Source organism: Onychomys torridus, chromosome 17, assembly GCF_903995425.1.
Source record: "Onychomys torridus chromosome 17, mOncTor1.1, whole genome shotgun sequence".
Taxonomy (NCBI): domain Eukaryota; kingdom Metazoa; phylum Chordata; class Mammalia; order Rodentia; family Cricetidae; genus Onychomys; species Onychomys torridus.
In genome coordinates, this window is record NC_050459.1 from 17,541,035 (window position 1) to 17,559,999 (window position 18,965).

General features: G+C 40.6%; 1 protein-coding gene across 3 annotated transcripts in view; it reads left to right on the top strand.

Moving 5' to 3' along the window:
* Window positions 1–18,965, top strand: part of Kat6a (lysine acetyltransferase 6A) — an 87,186-nt gene that overhangs the window by 63,475 nt on the left and 4,746 nt on the right. For 2 of the 3 annotated variants that reach the window (XM_036209503.1, XM_036209502.1), the window contains 8 exons: window positions 1,793–1,908; window positions 6,347–6,488; window positions 8,100–8,261; window positions 9,209–9,302; window positions 11,567–11,798; window positions 12,870–13,083; window positions 14,969–15,568; window positions 17,842–18,151. In XM_036209503.1, the coding sequence (XP_036065396.1) occupies window positions 1,793–1,908; window positions 6,347–6,488; window positions 8,100–8,261; window positions 9,209–9,302; window positions 11,567–11,798; window positions 12,870–13,083; window positions 14,969–15,568; window positions 17,842–18,151 (1,870 nt within the window). The remainder of the gene's footprint in view (window positions 1–1,792; window positions 1,909–6,346; window positions 6,489–8,099; window positions 8,262–9,208; window positions 9,303–11,566; window positions 11,799–12,869; window positions 13,084–14,968; window positions 15,569–17,841; window positions 18,152–18,965) is intronic. The other variant, XM_036209504.1, reaches the window with a different exon arrangement.

The window sequence follows — 18,965 nt, forward strand, 5'->3', positions numbered from 1 at the left end:
GAGTGAGTACATGTATAGATGCTACCTCTTCCTGTAGAGCCTTGTTGTCTTTAAACCTGAGTGAGTGGAAAACCCTTCCTCTGAAGACTACACAGGGGAATTGAGGTGGTGGAGTACATAAGTGCATGAGCGCATGTGCCAGAGCATTGCACAGCGCCAGAAGTGAAGGTGTGTGTAGGCAGAGGGGATTCTGGCTCTTAGCTGTGGTAATGTGTAAACAGTTGTACTGGAACTGGATCTCCACATTCTCATCGGGTATCCGACTAGAGGAGCACCGGGCGGCCGATGGGAAGACTCTGCCATGGCAGGCTGCATCCCAGCAGGTGCATGCTTCAGCTTTCATACTTCCTAGTTAGTCCAGACCTCAGGAAGCTTAGATTTGGGGTTGGTGTTTGGTCATTCTATTTTCCTATACTACTTCTGTTGTGAACTGCAAAGGTAGATGAAAAGATCTTCCTTTGGAAATTAGAAGACTTAGAATCCAGAGTGCAGTTTAAGGAACAACCTTTTAAAGTCCATTTTCATCTTTTGTGGTGGGTTTCTCTATTGTTTACGGTTGGAGGACCCTGGTACTCCTTATGGTACAGTGCATTTTATCCAGCTAGTAGAAGATGATTGTCTTTTGTTTTAAGGTCTCAGGAAGAGCTTAGTCTCTCTTGGCTGTATTCCAGTGTGAAACCTGAGCTAAGTCCCTTGGCCTTTGAGGAAAGGGATGATTAGGAAAGGGGAAGAGGGAATTATCAAATCAGATGTGCTGAAGAGGTTTCTTTCTTATTAATGAATTTCATTCAGACAATAGAATAGAGTCTTCGTCTTTGTGGTTTTGTTATATGTGTATCTGTGGGTTCCAACAGGGGGCTTTTAATCTCAATGTTGAAGGATGATTTTGATTTTCTTTTGATGAAGAGTTATTAATACTTATATCTGGTCAGCCTGAATTGTAGTTCCATCATTTTCTTGGGTGGCTTGATACTTGTAAAATGTCTGTGATGAACTCATACATGTATACGTGAATTTGTTGTTAGATTGTATGCAGAGTAAATCAGATTGCTTTTGCATTTACTGTTTTATACCTGACCTTTAGAAGCAGCTTGTATTTGAACCTCTGGAGAAGAAAGGCAGGTCATTAGGGCTATAAACACCACTCCTTTCTTGACGGTACACTTTAGGTTATTACAGGAGTGAGGGGAACATCCAGACGGCATTTAAAGACAGTAGGACAAGATTGCCTGTGTAAAACAAAGTGTGATTTTATTCAGTCTGACTGTGCACAGCTGCTAGTGAAGAAAATCTCACATGTGGTGCAAATTGAAGACCTTTTTGGTACTTGTTTGGTTGTATTATTTCTGTATTGTTCTTAACTATTTACTTTCCCTAGACAGGAAGTCCTATTTTTCTGTGTGTGCTTATGTGATCAGTGTAGGTCGTTTGTTTTGTTGCTAGCTCCGGGAGTAGTCAGCATCCTGCACTGCAGTGTCTTTTAATAATCAAATTGTTAAGGGAGCAGGCTTATTTGAGGAAATAAGTGTCTAGTGTCACTAAGCAGAAAAGTCAGTGACACCAACTACATTTGGTTTTAGGAGGTTTGCTAGCATTTTATTTATTTGAGCCTGTCATTTAAAGATACAACTTACTTCACGACTTGTTAGCTTGCTCTTGATTTCTTGTTCTCTTATGGGTCCTGAAAAGACAGCGTGTACATTCAGGGCGTTAATATTATTATTGTTTAGCTGTTGTTAGGTCAGTGTATTTGATCTAGCTAACTTGCACAGTGTTTTTCTTGATTGCACAGAAAGTCGGAGTAACTGGGCCTCCTGACCCACAAGTCCGCTGCCCCTCTGTCATTGAGTTTGGGAAGTATGAAATTCACACCTGGTACTCCTCTCCATATCCTCAAGAATACTCAAGGTATGTTTTGAGAGCCCTTTGCCTTTTTTTTTTTTTTTTTTTAATCTCTTAAGACTTTAGAACTAGAAGGTATCCAGTAGTGGTTCCTCCAGTTCATCTTTTCACATTTGAAAGTTCTTTCAAATGTCTGTAATAGTAGTGTGCTTCAAACAACTGCTTCTTTCTAACTAGCTTTAGACATCCCTGACTGACACTTATCTGAAACAATTGTTTAAAACTATAAACCATACTAAATGGACTGACTAATATACTGTGAGATTATCTTTAAGGTAGTATTATGAATAATAACAGTTAAGCTGAATTTATTAAGAAAAGATTAAATTATATGCAGGTATGATCCATTTTGTGTGTGTGTGTGTGTGTGTGTGTGTGTGTGTGTGTGTGTGTGTGTGTTATGTGTACATATAGAAGGAAGGTAAGAAATTCATCAACTCCTACAGTACCCTGCTTCTCAGTGATTTATTCCTTTAGAGTTTTGAATAGCTATGATCATGTATGATCAAAAAGAAAAAGGCTAAACATTTATTTTCTTCATGATGATTTAAATACGTTATCACTTTAAAAAGTAATTTTTATTACATTTGTATGTGTGTATGTGTGCTCTAGCATACATGTAGGAGTCAATGGACAAACCACGGGAGTCAGTTCTCTCCTTCCACCATGTGGGTCGTAGGGATTAAACTCAATATTATCTTACCTGCTGAGCCATCTCATTGGTCCCTGTTACCATTATTTTAAAGCAAGTTCTTTACAAGCTTTCTGTATCACAGGTATTACTATGTCAGCTGTCCAGAGATTACAATACAGTGAAATTGAAACCACAAGCACCGTGACTCTTCTGCGTAAGGGAGGAGTGGATGTAGAGAGCCAGCTTTTGTGCTTGCGAAAGATGATGAGAATACAGCCGTGGACTTTTGTCTTAAAGGCAAAAGTATTCATGAAATTGTTGCGGTGAATTCTGATAAAACTGTTATTAGAACCATTTGTGAGGAGGCTGGTTCTGTGAAGGAGTAAATATTGCCAGCAGAAAATAACTAAAAAGTATAATGAGAATCATATTTAAAGGCAGAAAGAAACAGGATAGGAACTATGCTGTGATATCCTCTTAGAGCAGAATTTTAGACATTTCCCATATATTTCCATGCTCATTGTAATTCCTTTAGTTCTCCATGAGAAATATCCAGCAATGTAATAGTGTCTTAGGTAATTTCAGATTTTTCTGTCCTTGTTTTCATTCTTACAGATACATATTTAAAAACTAAATTTTTTTACTCAGTTGAATTCAATGGATTTACTTTTGAGTTCTTTTTGAGTTGAGTATGCTTAGAGATCTTAGTTTTTTTCTTTTTAATGTGTTTGTGGTATATGTGTCTTTGTGTATGCATGTTCATGTGTGCGTGGATGCATACACTCGCACCTGTGTGTGCGAGCATGTAGAGGCCCAAGGTTGAAGTAGGAAATCTTCCTGTATGATTCTTCTTACTCTCTTGAGGCAGGACCTCTCAATAGAACCCAGCTCAGTCATACAGCTAATTTCACTAGCTATCTTGCTCAGGGATCCCTATCTATGCTGAAGTAGCAGGTGGGCAACCAGTTCCACCAGGTATCTTGGGTTCTGGGTCTGCACTTCAGTCCTATTGCTTGCATGGAAAGTCCTTTCACTTCTGGGCCCTCTCCACAGCCCAGAGATCATATCTTTTTCACATAATAAACCTCTATTCTTAATTTTGGTGGTCCCTACTTACTGTTTTATACTGATACTTCTAGATTAATTTCTTAGTAAATACTTTTAAAACAAAGTCCCATAGCATGCAAAAACTTTGTAGCAAACAAGAAAGGATCCTGAAAGAAAAAATTTGACAGGGGTGATAGGATTGTACTTTAGGGTATGCTGCATAAGATCCAAGTATTTATATATGCCTTGTGTATTAAGTGATCTTTTCCTGGTTCATGCAAACAGGTAAACCAAAGTAAAAGAACACCAGTGAAGCCATATTATATAACCTGAATGGGGCCCAGGCAAAAAAACTGACACCTGGGTAGCCTCCACTCATAGATTAGCTTCATGATACTCTTTTTGCTGTGAGATCACCTTGAGGTCTTAATAAGGCCAATTCCCATGTAAGAAAGTAGCTTAAGAAATTCCGCTGCCTTTTGGTTCTCTTCCTGTCTTGATTTGAGGCATAGACTATGAGATTACTGCTTGAACCAGATTTGCATAATCTGCATTACTGAAAAAGAAGCCAAACACAGTCTTTAGTGCCTTGGCTACTAAATGATTAGGTAAGATGGAAGAAAAGAAAATAAAAATTACTGCTATAAATTATAGCATGGGTAACTGTCATCTTTTGAGCTTGATAACCAACTAAGTATCTCTGGTGTAACTCTGTGGTGTGAAGATTTCTATCTTCTTTTGCAGACGTGGTCCAGCAAGCATATTTGGGCAATATAGTTATATATAGATGGCTGAAATAGGATGTGAGCCCACTCTAAATCACATAGCTGTAAACTGACTGCTAAGTCATGCTCCATGTAGCATGTGTGACCTGGTTTCATCTTTAAGAAATATTTGATGTGGTATATCTCTGGCCCTTTTTTTTACATTTTGCTAATTTGTGATGCTCCTGCTTGGCCCCTTGTATACATTATGAATGGGCCAAAGCATTTAACTACTATCAGACTTCTTGTAAAACATAAACTAATACTATAGCTGCAAGGCTAGTCAATTAATGTAAATTAGCAACTGAGATGAAACTACCTGACAAAATAGTTTTAAGCCTTAATTTTACTTGCTGAGTAATACTTTTACAGGCTTTTTAAAATTTAAGTGTGTGTGTGTGTGTGTGTGTGTGTGTGTGTATGTATGTACACATGGTACAGATGTGGAGATCTGGAGACAACTTTTTGATCTCTGCTTCCACCTTGTTGAGGTAGGGTCTCATTTCTGCTGCTGGCTCTGTACTTCAGGCTAGCCAACCCAAAAGTTCCTGGGTAATGCTCCTGTCTTGCCGGAGGAATGCTGGGATTACCAATGCAAGCTACCACATCCCGATGGTGTGATTATTTATTTATTTATTTATTTATTTATTTATTTATTTATTTATGTATGTATTTGGTTTTTGTTTGTTTTGTTTTGTTTCAGACAGGTTCTCACTGTGTAGCCTTGTCTGGCCTAGAACTCAGAGGCAGAGATCTATCTGCCTCTGCCTCCCAAGTGCTGGGATTAAAGGTGTGTACCACCACACCTGGCTTTTGTCTTTTTATTTTTATTTTTAAAGCTAGAAACATAACCCAAGGCCACCTTGCACTTGGGAGTGCTTTGCCACTGAGCTAACTATCCAACACCCCTTCCATAGCCCCCCACTTTTTGTTTTCCAGAGACTGACTCAGGTCATCTTGATTGTACAGCTATCTATCTTGCCAGCCCAGAGTGATTTTTTTCATTCATTCGTTCGTTCGTTCGTTCGTTCGTTCGTTCGTTCATTCATTCATTTTTATATAGACAGGGTCTCTCTATATAGCCCTCGCTGGCCTTGAACTCAAGAGATCTGCCTGCCTCTGCCTCTGGAGTGCTTGGATTAAATACATATGCCACCATGCCCTGCCCAGAATAATAAACTTTTGATTAACAGAGTTTCATACAATGCTGTTTGTTTTTGTTGTTGTTTAAACTATGGAAGGAAAGAAACAGAGCTTTAGGGGCAGAAAGGACGTGTATATAGTATAGCTTTACTTCCCAAAACATACTCAGTGTTATAGTTTCATAGTTACAAGCACTCACAAAGTTTGTTTTTACAATGTACACTTCCTGTCCATTTGCCCAGTACTACATATACACTTCTATGTCTCTAGTACAGAGTCTGATACCTGGTAAGTATTCAAGAGCTTATTTACTGAAATCTAAAACATGAATGAAGAAACAAATAAGAAAAGAATTATGAGTCTATATATATATTCTGCTTGTTGGAGATTGTTCAGGGAGAAGTAATGGGAGTTGTTTCAGGTCTGTTGATCGACTTAAAAGTTAGGGAACTTGTAATCTACTCGGAAACTCACTGCACAACTAGGTGTCTTGATTCTCATGTTCGCCCTCGTGCCACGCTGCTATCTAAAGTTCGGGGTGCTCCCCCTACCCCTAGAGATAATGCTCCATTCTTACCACTTTTTTTTAAGTTAATTCTTTTTTATTTGGGGGGTGGCATACAGAAATCAGAGGACAATTTGTGGGAGTCATTTCTTCCCTTCCACCACGTCTGTCTGGGGAATCCCTCAGATCGTTAGGCTTAGCAGCAGGTGCCTTTAACCACTGAACAGTCTCACCAGCACCTCTTCTTCCCACTCTTTAACATGGGTGGTGATGAGACACAGCAGAAGTTGAGGGTCATGGAAATTTGAAGATCTATAAAATATAAAGCCCTATTTTAATTATCATTTGCAGGCTGCCTAAATTGTATCTTTGTGAGTTCTGTCTAAAATATATGAAAAGTAGAACTATTCTACAGCAACACATGAAGAAATGTGGTTGGTTCCATCCTCCTGCCAATGAGATTTACCGAAAGAATAATATTTCTGTCTTTGAGGTAAGGTAGCTGTCTAGTACCTGTCTTCCTGCCCATTTCAAAACCAGTGCTCTCTGTGACCTGTTGTTCATTCACTACGAAGTCAGACAATTCATGGATGTGAGAAGCAGAACTAGGCCAGTTCAGATGGGGCCAAGTCCACAAGCTTGACCTTACAATAAATTACTCTAATTTCATTGACTCAAAAACGTCAGGCATAATATAGCTTACTATATTATGTATCGCTAAAAGGGAAAAAATAACTGCTAATTAAGACTTTTAAGATTCCATTTGACAAAATGCCAGCCAATTTTACATTGTGCTAGGGATGTGATAAAATAGATCTATGAAACAGAGCATTTAGAAAGGATTTGTAAACCAGGGGTATTGGCTTACGCCTATAATCTCAGAAGATTGAGGCAGGAGGGTTGCCATGAATTTGAGGCCAGCCTGGGCTATACAGTGAGTTCCAGGCTAACTTGAGCTACAGTCTGGGAGGGGAGGGAAGCAAAACAAAAACAACAGTTACTAAAGTGTTTCTGTTATTCAAAAAGATTGTCTTCTGGAAGTGTGTTTAGTAGCATTAGTAAATTGTAGTAGGTTGATAGGATGATGGTATGAGTTACACTGTGTCTGTGATTCTGTGTTATCATTAACAGTGTTCTTTAAGTTCTTGGTCCACAGTTGTATGGTTGAGAGCTAAGTATTGAGTACTTGTATGTTGGGTCCTGTTATGTTAATTAATGCAGTGATAGGTTTTCAGATGCTCTGTATCTCCTCCTTCTCTCTCACTTGACCCATTTAGTTCATCAGTGGAGGGAGCATGTCATTTGGGCATCAGAAATGTCAAATGTACTTACTATCCAGTATTGCTTGAGAGTACTCAGCAGCAAATTGCTTCTTGCCCTTTCCATATGATAGGTATGTGTTCTATACAGAGTCATAGTAAGGTAGCTCATCTAGAGTGCAGTTAGTGTGGCGCTGTCATGAGAAAGCCAGTATGGGGGTCTGTCAGCATTTTCAAAGACAAGCTCAGGGACATTGGGGTGGACAGAGTGTGTGCTGATCTCACTCCCTTGAGTCTCCTTTGCTAGGTGCTCACCTAAGACACACTGCCTGGCACTTCTGAGTGGCAGTAATTAGTACTCCCTCTGTAATTCTGTCTGGGGCTGTGCCAGATCATGGTAGGCAGACAGTAACTGTATCAGGCTGCTGCCGGGATCTCAGTCTCATTATATTTTATCTACTAAGTAAATTTTAGAAGAGATTACATTTAGATTGTTTTTTAAATACTTTTGAAAATGAAACTTGCTGTCTGAAAATGAAACTTGCCATCTGAAGTATCCCTGAAGTTAATTTTTTTAGAAAAGCAAAAATGCCATTTCAAATCTAGGTTCTCGCCTCCTTACCTATTCATGTTTTGTTGAGGTTTAAGATCTTATGTGTTTGGTCATCTTTGAACAGCAAATATTGTCATACTGCCATTTCAGAGAGTAGCCTGTAGGCCCTGTGTTCTGATCACTTAGGCTAGACCAAGGGTACCAAGTGATGCGTGTTGCTGATGTGTGTAACTCTAAAACCAAAGGACATTTTCCTGACCACTTTTTTGTTTTGTTTGTTTTTTTCCTTTAGGTTGATGGGAATGTGAGTACCATTTATTGTCAAAATCTGTGTCTCTTGGCAAAGTTGTTTCTTGACCACAAAACACTCTATTATGACGTGGAGCCATTTCTTTTCTATGTTCTAACACAGAATGATGTCAAGGGCTGCCACCTTGTTGGCTACTTTTCCAAAGTAAGTATGTCATTTTAAAAATTTTGAATTCACCTAGAAATTTGGGACAATCTCTGCTGATTCTCAGGAAGGGACAACAGAATATAAAATCTTGGGGTACCTTTTAGCTTTTTCAGAAAGGAAATAGAAGGAGCATTGAGAAACTTATCAACTGCTAGAAGATGCCTGGTAACATTCAGCAGACTATTCTCCTAGGAAAAAAGAACTGCTGGTATACTCAAGAGGAAAGGCTCTAACCTGAGCTCTAATCCCATGATGCTAAGAGACAGAGCTTGTGAAGTAAACACAGTCATTACCTCTTGGAGCTCATTAGCAACAGAAATACTCTAAGTGGATTTTTAGACATGGAAATACAGTTTCTAGTCAAACTGTATGACAGATGTATTCAGAAGCAAGTCTCTGTTTTAAGTGTACAAAACAGATTATTGGAATGTGCTAGTTTCTAAGAGGTCTTTGGGGCTACCTTCTTAGTTAAATAAGATTGGAAATGTATCGGCTATTTTATGAAACTGTATTTGTGCCCCACACTTAGGAATATTTTGTGTGCAGTTGAGTATACAATCCAGGGTAGCCTGGCCTTTCTAGCAGTTCAGGACTGCCTGGACTGTTTCACTGGTGTGGAGCTGCCCACAAGGTGCTGCCGATTTCTGGGAGCTCAGGTTCTTTTGCTGACCTTGGGCATCAGTACTTTGGTTTTCAGTGGCTGGTAGTATTGGATGGCATCATTGTGTTTTGTGTTACTACCTTCCTGGGATGGTTGCTTTGCATCTGTGGTAGTGATGAACATTGCCCTGCCTTCTCCCAGAGGCATTTTCTTGATGTGCATTGCTATTCCCTAAGGACCATGACTGGTTTTGGCTGGTAGTGTTTGTTTATTAATGATTAGCACTACTATTCAGCTCTATCCATCTATTGTTCTAAAACTTGGCTTCTGTTTTCTCCACCAGGAAAAGCATTGCCAACAGAAATACAATGTCTCTTGTATAATGATTCTTCCCCAATACCAACGTAAGGGCTACGGCAGATTTCTCATCGATTTCAGTAAGGATTGTATTAACATATTTTCTCATTATTTCTTCCTGTGGAGTTGTTGGGTGTATATATGTAAAGATTTGTAGGTTTCTTATATTTCTTTGTTTCTGTTTTAAACATTTGTTATGTCCCCCAGTAGGCATGTGGAACTCAGAGGACAGCTTGTAGGACTTGGTTTTTCCCTTCCACCTGTGTGTCCTGAAGATTGAACTCAAGTCATCACCTTGGCAGTGAACACCTTTACCTGCTGAGCCATCTTGCCATTTCTTATCATATTGTTGTGTGAGCTTCCTAAAGTTAAAGCCACAGTCCTTTTTTCTTTTGGCTTAGCACAAAATCATTTTTTTAATAACTGATACCAGATACAGTTTTGTTGGGGCCAGCGAAATGGCTCAGTGAGCAAAACCACTTGCTGCCAGACCAGATGACTTGAGCTTGAATCCCTCTACCCCACGTGGTGGAAAAGAGCCACCCTCTGCGAATTGCTCTCTGACCTCTACATGCATACTATGGCACATGCATCTGCTCCACACACAAACACATACAAATATACGTGTAAAAAGGATTTGTTAGATACAGTTTTTATGAGAGCAGCAGTAAATGTCTCTAATGTGCAGCTGTTGATTTCCAGTAGGACTTCATTATATGCAGTAGCACTGATCCACAGCAGTGTTGGAAACATTGCATAACTACCAAACAAATGTTCAGAAGGAAGTGCAGCACTGCCTCTTTTCATTATCCCGTCATCTGAGGAAATGCGAGTGTGTTTAGTTATGGTTCTACCTAATGTTAAAAAGAACATGGCCCAGCTTTAAATGCCCTAAAAGTGAATGTTACAGGAAATAATTTCATCTGAGTTAAAAAGTCAAAGCTAACAGTACTAAAGAGATAATGGTGAAATGTACATTCTGTTTCACAGTGATAATTTTATAAAATATTGAAAAGAGCCTATGTAGAAATAATGGATCAGATTAAGGATATCGAGTGTTTATTTTGTTATTTTGAACCAGGGTCCCACTATGACTCCCTGGCTGGCCTGGAGCATACAAAGATCTGCCTGCCTCTGGCTCCTCCCAAATACTGGAATTAAAGGCGTGCCTGGCCGAACTTACGGGTTTTGATTCTAGTTCTGAGAAACTAATTCTTTTTTTGGTATTTCAAGACAAGGTTTCCTTTGTGTAGCTTTGGAGTTTTTCCTGGAACTCAAATCTGTAGACCAGGCTGGCCTTGAACTCAGAGATCCTCCTGCCTCAGCCTCCCGAGTGCTGGAATTAAAGGCGTGTGCCACCACAGCCTGGCTGACAAACTTTCTTATCTGGACCATTTAAGCTGGTTTACTTGGCTTTTGACCGTACTGACTAATATGTGTATGTGGAGCTGGCCACGTAATCACAACACTTAGGAGGCTGAATCCAAAATTCCACACCTGGCTGCATAAGAAAGACCTTATCTCAAATGAGCAAGGTTAGGGAAAATAGACTTAGATTAACTCATATGTTGAGGCATGTAAACAAGTATGATGACTGTGTATTTTAACTTTTTCTAGTGTAATTTTTCTAGATTACCATTCTTAGACTGATATTAAGTATTCCATAATGACAAAAGCTACTTCGTTTCTACTATTTCTGTTTTCAGTGATTTTTCTCTGAAAACTTTTGCCCCTTCTCTTTATTCCAGTTCTTGGAAGTTATGCACTAAACTAAACTAGAGGAAAGAGTAATGTCATAGCATGCTCCTAAGGGTACACTCATGCTTCCTTCCCAAGGGGAGGAGAGGGGAGAAATGACCAACAGTGCCTCCACAGAAGGAGCCACAGTCTTAACAGGATTTTACAAAAACCAAGGCACCCTTGTGTCCTTCTCAGGCCTCATAGAGTATCGCCCTCTAGTGGTCCAAATAAAACAAAGACACCCCCCACCCTCCCACCCCTGCCACCCCTAGCTCCGCTAGTAATACATGGAAATTAAACAGCATTGTTGCTTTAGTCTTACTAGTGCAGCTTGTGAGAGAAACTTTTGTTTTGTTGTTAGCAGTTTTCGTATTCTAACAAGGTGACATATTGACCGTAGAGAAATATTATTCAGTGTTGAGTACATAAACATATAGCCTTCCCTGCAAATTGTTTTAAAGTAGTTTAAAATGTTTATTCTCTAGTTTTGGAAGGTATTTGCCTTTGAAATTAACGTTGATGATAGTACTTGGGTTGATTGATTGTATAAAGGAACGTTGGTGTTTTTAAGGTCTCTGACATGTTTGTAATTCGGGCTTCCCAGGTTATTTGTTATCGAAGCGTGAAGGCCAAGCAGGGTCCCCAGAGAAACCGCTGTCAGATCTAGGTCGTCTTTCCTACATGGCTTACTGGAAAAGTGTAATATTGGAGTGCCTTTATCACCAAAACGATAAACAAATCAGCATTAAGAAACTAAGCAAGTTGACTGGGGTCTGTCCTCAAGACATTACTTCCACACTCCACCACCTGCGAATGCTGGACTTCCGTAGTGACCAGTGAGTGTCTGTCACAGCCCTTTGTACACCTTGGGAATGGGATGAGGTTGACAAAGGAGCTGCTGGTTAAGGAAAAGGTGATGATGTAAGTTTGGGATCAGGCAGCCAGGTACTAATGTAATTCACTTCAATAGTACATGTGCTGCTGAATCACCACTTTGTGTGGTGATTGGGTCTGATGAACACACAGAATTTTTCTAGTCTATAAAGTTGGCACCTAAGCCACTGAATTGTTTATCTTCTAGTATTGGGAGCTTCCCTCCCCCAATGTGAAATAATAGCTCTAAAAATAATGTCATTAAATAAAATATGTTCATTTTACTTCATTAACTGCCCATGTAAATGCTACTAAGTGAAATATATATTAAAGGGAAGGATAGAATTTACTTTTGCTTAAAATGGTCAGGTCACAAGGGAAAAATATTTGAGCTGAATAAATGGAAACAAGGAAAAGGTATCAGATGAGCAAAGGATGGTGAGGTCTGAGTGAGTGAGGGAGCCAGTGTGAGTCAGCCTGTAGTATGGCGTGTGCCCTGCTACCTTTCTTACCCAACTCACATGCTGACACAGTTAGATGATGCTTCATCTTTGCTTTCTTTTTTCTTTTTCTTTTTCTTTTTTTTTTTTTTTTTAAACTTTTTTGAGACAGGGTTTCTCTGTAACAGCCCTGGATGTCCTGGAACACACTTTGTAGACCAGACTGGCCTCAAACTCACAGAGATCCACCTGCCTCCCAAGTGCTGGGATTAAAGGCATGTGCCACTACTGCTTGGCGATGTTTTATTTTTCCAACAGCCCTTTTTTGTTGTGTTTTTTGTTTTTTGAGACATGGTTTCTTTGTGTAGCTTTGGAGCCTGTCCTGGATCTTGCTCTGTAGACCAGGCTGGCCTCGAACTCACAGAGATCCACCTGCCTCTGTCTCCCGAGTGCTGGGATTACAGGTGTGCGCCACCACCACCTGGCTCCAATAGCTATTTTTGAAGCTATCATCTCTAGGGTGAGTTGTGTCTCTCTGTTCATTATCTTATCGTATTACATTGTTGATTGCTATAAACTTTTCTCTGGTTGTAGATTTGTGATTATCCGCCGGGAAAAACTTATCCAGGATCATATGGCAAAGCTTCAGCTGAATCTTCGACCTGTAGATGTAGATCCAGAATGCTTACGCTGGACTCCAGTCATAGTCTCCAACTCTGTTGTCTCAGAGGAAGAAGAAGAGGAGGCTGATGAAGGAGACAAAGAAGAGCCCCAAGACCAAGAAAGAGAATTAGAGACCACTGTAAGGGTATGATCTGGTTTGTTACGGCTTTTATGAATATTTGTAGTATAGATTATGATGCCTTTCCAACAAATGGCCTTACTAGAGGATTGGGGAGACAGATGCTTAGTTGTTAAGGATAATCAAAGTAGGGGACCTGGTTTGATCCCTGGAACCCATCTTAAAAAGCTGGGCACAGGGGTGCACATTTCTAATTCCAGTGCTGGGGAAGTGGAGATGGGGGAACTCCTCAAGCTGACTGGCCAGCCTTGGCAGGTCTCAAGTCTCAGAGAGACCCTGTCTCATAAAATAAGGTGAAGGGCTGGTGAGAGGCTCAGGGACTTAGAGCACTTGCTGCTCTTGCAGAGGACCCAGGGTCAGTTCCTAGGTTATGCCTGGCAGCTCACAGCCATCTGTAATTCCAGTGTAGGAGTGCCAACACCCTCTTCTGGCCTCCTCAAACACTGCAAGCACACATAAAAATAAATCTTTTTTTTAAAAAAAAAATAAGAAGATGGCATTCATTAGGGAGGATATCCAAAGTTGTCCTCTCCTCTCCGTGTGCACATCCACGGGTGAGTGTGAACTTGTACATACATACACACATGTAAACATGGACACAAATAGTCACACTAGCACTTTAGTGTCTTATTTTCATAGTAGAAATTTCTGGAATATTTGCTCTTATTTACATTTTTTAATAAGGCTTAAACGATTAGAAAACTATTAGGTTTCTGGCAGTGTGTTAATAATGACTAATATTTACCCGAGTACCAGTAAGAGCTACATTTTAAGCTATATAATAACTGAAGAATCTGAGTTGAGTCTGAATATGACAGCTGTTAAAATGAAATAAAAACACATTTTCCTTCAAGTAGAACACTGCGGAGATGGCTTCAGAGCGTTAGTGATGGGCTGTATGTGGTGTACGGTTTCAGTCCTCTTCCTCAGGTGACACGTAACTTGTTTGGGTTCTCCTGTAGCACTCTGTTTTTTAAGTAGTGCTTTTAGCCTTTATGCCCTCCTTTGATAAGTGAGAAAGAGAGAGAGAGAAATTTTATCTACATTATTGCATTTTAATTTAAATATTCCAGAAAAATGTAAAAATTCCATATTTCTCAAATGTCTACTTCTTGCCAGTAGTCATGTATGACCCCTGAGGTGTTAAAAGACCATTTCACAGGAGTCGCCTAAGACCGTCAGAAAGCACAGATCTTCACATTGCTATTCATAGTAGCAAAGTGACAGTTGTGAAGTAGCAGTGAGAATAGCTGTGTGGTGGGGTCACCACAGCATGAGGAGCTGTGTTAAAGGGTCGCAGCATCAGGAAGGCTGGGAACCACTGCTCTAGCCTGTTCTTCCTTGTTCATCAGTTTTCGTTTCTAGAAAATGTTTAATTTCATCTTCTATCCATAGACCACAAACACCAACTTTGATATCAAAGGTGCTATTTCATAGTGGTTATGAGCACAAGACCTAGAGTCAGATGTTTTGGGTTTGTGCCTCAGTTACTTCATCTACAGAATAGTATCATAATACTTCATTGGTTTTTTTTTTTAAGATTTATTTATTTATTATGTATACAGAAGAGGGCACCAGATCTCATTGCAGATGGTTGTGAGCCACCATGTGGTAGCTGGGAAATTGAAGTCAGGTCCTCTGGAAGAGAAGTCAGTGCTCTTAACCTGTGAGTCATCTCTCCAGCCCCCTACTTCATTGTTTATTGTGAGAATTAAACTAATCACATACAGAAATACATTTTTAAAAGTGCCTAGCAAGGAGAAAACATTCACGGCAACTATTCAATATTTAATAATTTTCTTCCTAAAGTTCTGTTTTCTTATCTCAACCAAACAGACTGAAAAATTAACCAGTGTTGGTTTTGTTTGTTGGTTTTGTTTTCCATAATTAGGTGGGGAAGTCTGTGTCTCGGGAGAACAAAGATCAAGGTTCTTCCTCTTTAGTAGAAAGTGAAAAGAAACCAGAAGTTAAGGAACTGGCCAGTTCTTCACGTCTGAGCAAACAGGCCCTTCCCCGGGACAGTCTTCCTGCCAATGGCCAGCCCCTTCGGAGGGGCCGCTGTGGGAGGAAGAACAGAAAGACCCAGGAACGTTTTGGTGATAAAGATTCCAAGGTGCTTGTGGATGAGACATTATCAACTCCTCAGGAACAATATGGAGAATGTGAGGAAAAATCAGAAACCTCCCAAGAGCAATACCCCGAAATTGAAGACCAATTGGCAGCGTCTCAAGTGCAACCAGACGGGAAAGCTGACATGGCCAAGGGGAGATTGAGTGAGAGTGTTGAGCTGTGGCGAGGACAGCTGAAGAAAAGCCCTGAAACCCTCAAGTGCAGAGGGCCAGAAGGAGGTGATAGGCTGCCATGCTGCTACAGTGATGGCGACAGGGCTGTCTTCAGAGGCTTCAGTGAGAGTAGTGAGGAGGAGGAAGAGCCAGAAAGTCCCCGCTCAAACTCGCCACCAATTCTCACAAAGCCCACACTGAAAAGAAAGGTGATTGCTCTGCGTCTTGTCCTCCTGTAGCTGTGACGAGTTATGTAGGTCTGCTCTGTCCTGTAGTTCTGAAACAGAGTATACCCAGGTTCATGTGTGTTAGTTTATAAGCTTGAAACTTCAGACTCTGGAAAGCAAATAACTGAAGTCATGGAAAGTCAAGTTCCTGGTAGGAGGGCACTGGCTACTCTTTGCCAGACATATCCCAGGCTGCGGTGTGCACCTCCACATTGCCCAAGCCAGTCAGAATGCAGGCTGCTACATTCTAGCCACGAGAGTCAGCCCTTACCCAAAGCCATGAAATCATTCTTTTCTGTAGCAGCGCTCTCTCAAGAAAAACCTTTAGGGACGCTATTTTTTAGATTTACACCATTATTGCAAAGACAATATGCAGAGTTCCCATATACCCCAAACCCAGTCCCTCCGCCATGCGCGTTTGTCAGAGTTCGTGATCTACAACATGTATATTAGTTAGTAGGGACTGTACTTTCTCCAGATTCTAGTTTGTCTAAATGACCTTTTTCTGGTTAGGATTCCATCCAGCATTCCGTGTCACAGGTAGTATTCTCTCCAGGTTCTTCTGGGTTATGAGTTTCTCCGACTTTGCTTGTTTGCTACAGCCTTGAAGGTTGTGAGGTCAAGTGTTTTATACATTTTCCCTCATTAGTTAGAACGAGGTAATGTATTGAGAGGAAGGCAGATAAGCACTATTCTCATCACAATATTTAACAGGTATTTACAATATAGAATGTGCAGTGAATCAGTTAAAATATCAGACATTTTGTTGATGTTAACCCTGTTGGGTTTCTCTGCTATTGTTACTTTTCCCCCTCCTTTTCATACTGTAGTGGAGACATTGTATGCAAATCCTACTTAAGATGTGTGTGGCTCCTTATGCTAAGAGCAGAGTGTCTGCATAGATTAGAGGTGTGTCTTTTCTGCTGTCTATCAGTAAGGACCTGATACTTCCGTTTATAACACTGTTTGAAACTTAGGTCTTAGCCCCTCCCTCCAGCACTGGCCATTTGGAGGTTCCTTAGCTTTGTGTATACTCCTAGTATCGTTGTCACGGGGTTTGCTTTGCCTGAAGCTCTTTCTGACACTACAAGATATTCCAAATTTATCGTGGCTATTCCTTGCTTTAGCTGTAGAATGAGCCCTTCTCTGAGGAGCAGAGCCATTTTTAATGTAACTTGAAAATTCTCAGTAGATTTTGAAGCAGAGAAAAACTAAACTGATTATCTCTACTGTTGATTGTATGATTATAAAGAATATATCTTTGCCATCCTAGGGCTTATCTTTCCTATTTATGTCATAAAACAAATATGCTATGCGTATTTTGTGTGAAAAACATAAATATTGTTACAGCCAGTGAAATTGTATACAGAGTACTTAGACATTCTCGAAATTCACTTACAGGAGACCCAATAGCTTGTTTTCACAGCAATGCTTAGATGTATGGATCTGAGTAAGCTCTAGCCTTTCTAGTCTTCGTGGAATGAGGATTCGATTCAGTCATCCCTGGATTATTGTCTATTACTTGGTGACATCACTGAGTAATGTCAGCTATTAGATCAGCCCAGTATAAAGATGTGCCATGTTCCATACAGTGCCTTTGTTTTCTTTGACACCAGTGAACACATTTCTGCTCTGGATTTCTGTGCTCCACTTGAACTGGTTTCCTCACAGGGCATGCAGATTTATTGATCTGCTGACTGCATGGGGCATTTGAGATGCAGGGTTTCTCTTCCTTTTGCTCCTGAACAAAGTTAGGGAGTGGCATCTGAGGTACTTCAGTGTTGAAGCAGATGGATGACTCCTTAGAGTGTGCAATGTAACTAAACTAGTAACAGTGCACTAACAACGTCTACTCTTTGGACACACTTGCTTTTTATCATCACGTTGTATTTAACATCTGAAATCTTTTTGTGAGTGTGTGTGTGGATGTTAGTGTGGACTTGTGCCATCAGGTGTGTAGAGGTCAGAGGACAACCCCGAGGATGTAGTTTCCCCTTTACCATGGGATCTGAGGATTGAACCCAGGTTGTCAGGTTGCCCAGTTTGCCCAGCAAGCACCTTTGCCTCCTGAGCCATCTTACTGCCCCACATCTTTGTGTTCTTAATACTTTATTATATCTTTACAAAAATACCTTTCAGCAAACTTCATCTTCATTTTAAATATGCTAATTATGCAAAATTTTAAAACTTTTATGTTATAGCAGAAGAAAGTGTTTATTACTATAAGTAAAATACTTGCTTTCTTTACTAACTAGAAACCAATTCTTCACCGAAGAAGAAGAGTCCGCAAACGGAAACACCACAATAGCAGTGTAGTCACAGAAACTATTTCTGAGACCACTGAGGTTTTAGATGAACCGTTTGAAGACTCTGACTCTGAGAGACCAATGCCGAGACTGGAGCCTACGTTTGAGATTGATGAAGAAGAGGAGGATGAGGACGAGACTGAGCTCTTTCCCAGAGGGTACTTCCATCGCTTGTCCTCACAGGACGTCCTGAGGTGTCAGTCCTCTAAGAGGCCATCTAAAGATGAGGAGGAGGAAGAGGAGTCAGACGATGTGGACGGTATGTTGTAGAACTCCCATACAGGGCTTTCCCGTGTCTTTCAATGGACAGCAGGACAGCTACAGCCCTCTACAAAGGCTGGAAAATGAAGATGACTCCCTAGGCAGGAAGGGAAGGGCTGGGGACCCCTGCGGTTTGCATGGGATAGATCCACATCCATTTCTGCAGTTGTTTCTTTAATCTGGACCTGTTCTTGGCTCTGCAGGAAATCCTACCGTCGGAAGTTCTTTTTGCCCAATATTGTCTAGGATTTTATCTGACTCTTCAGTTAAAGGTGGTTACTAGGCTGTGTGGTCTCTGGTGTTAGTCTGTTTTGCTCATTCTGCATGCTGAGTGCTTAAGACAGGTGCTGAGTCACCTCTGCTAAAGAATGAATGCTAAGGAAGTGCTCTGAACACCAGTGGGAACTTCTGTCCTCTGTTCAGGAATCTTCTGAATCCAGCCTCGGATGTGTGTTACTCAATCAGTAGTCTGTTTCTTTTTGTTTTTTTTGTTTTTAAGACACTTGCTGTACAGAGGTCTGCCTGCCTCAGCCTGTTCACTTCCGGGGTCACAGGTGCACAACCCAGCCACCAGCTGTGCATCTCTCATAAGGGCAACAACAACAGAACAGGCTAAGCTACATGATGTAGCTCTGCTTCCAGTCATTTACTCTTCAAATACTGGACTTCACATTCAGACAGACAGCAGCTGAGGCTCACCTGATAGGAGGCAGGAAGAAACTGGACTTGGACGTCCTAACCTAGTTTTATGAAGGGTTGTGTTGCCTACACTGCATTGCTAACTGCTGTGAACGGCCTCCATCTGAGCTTTT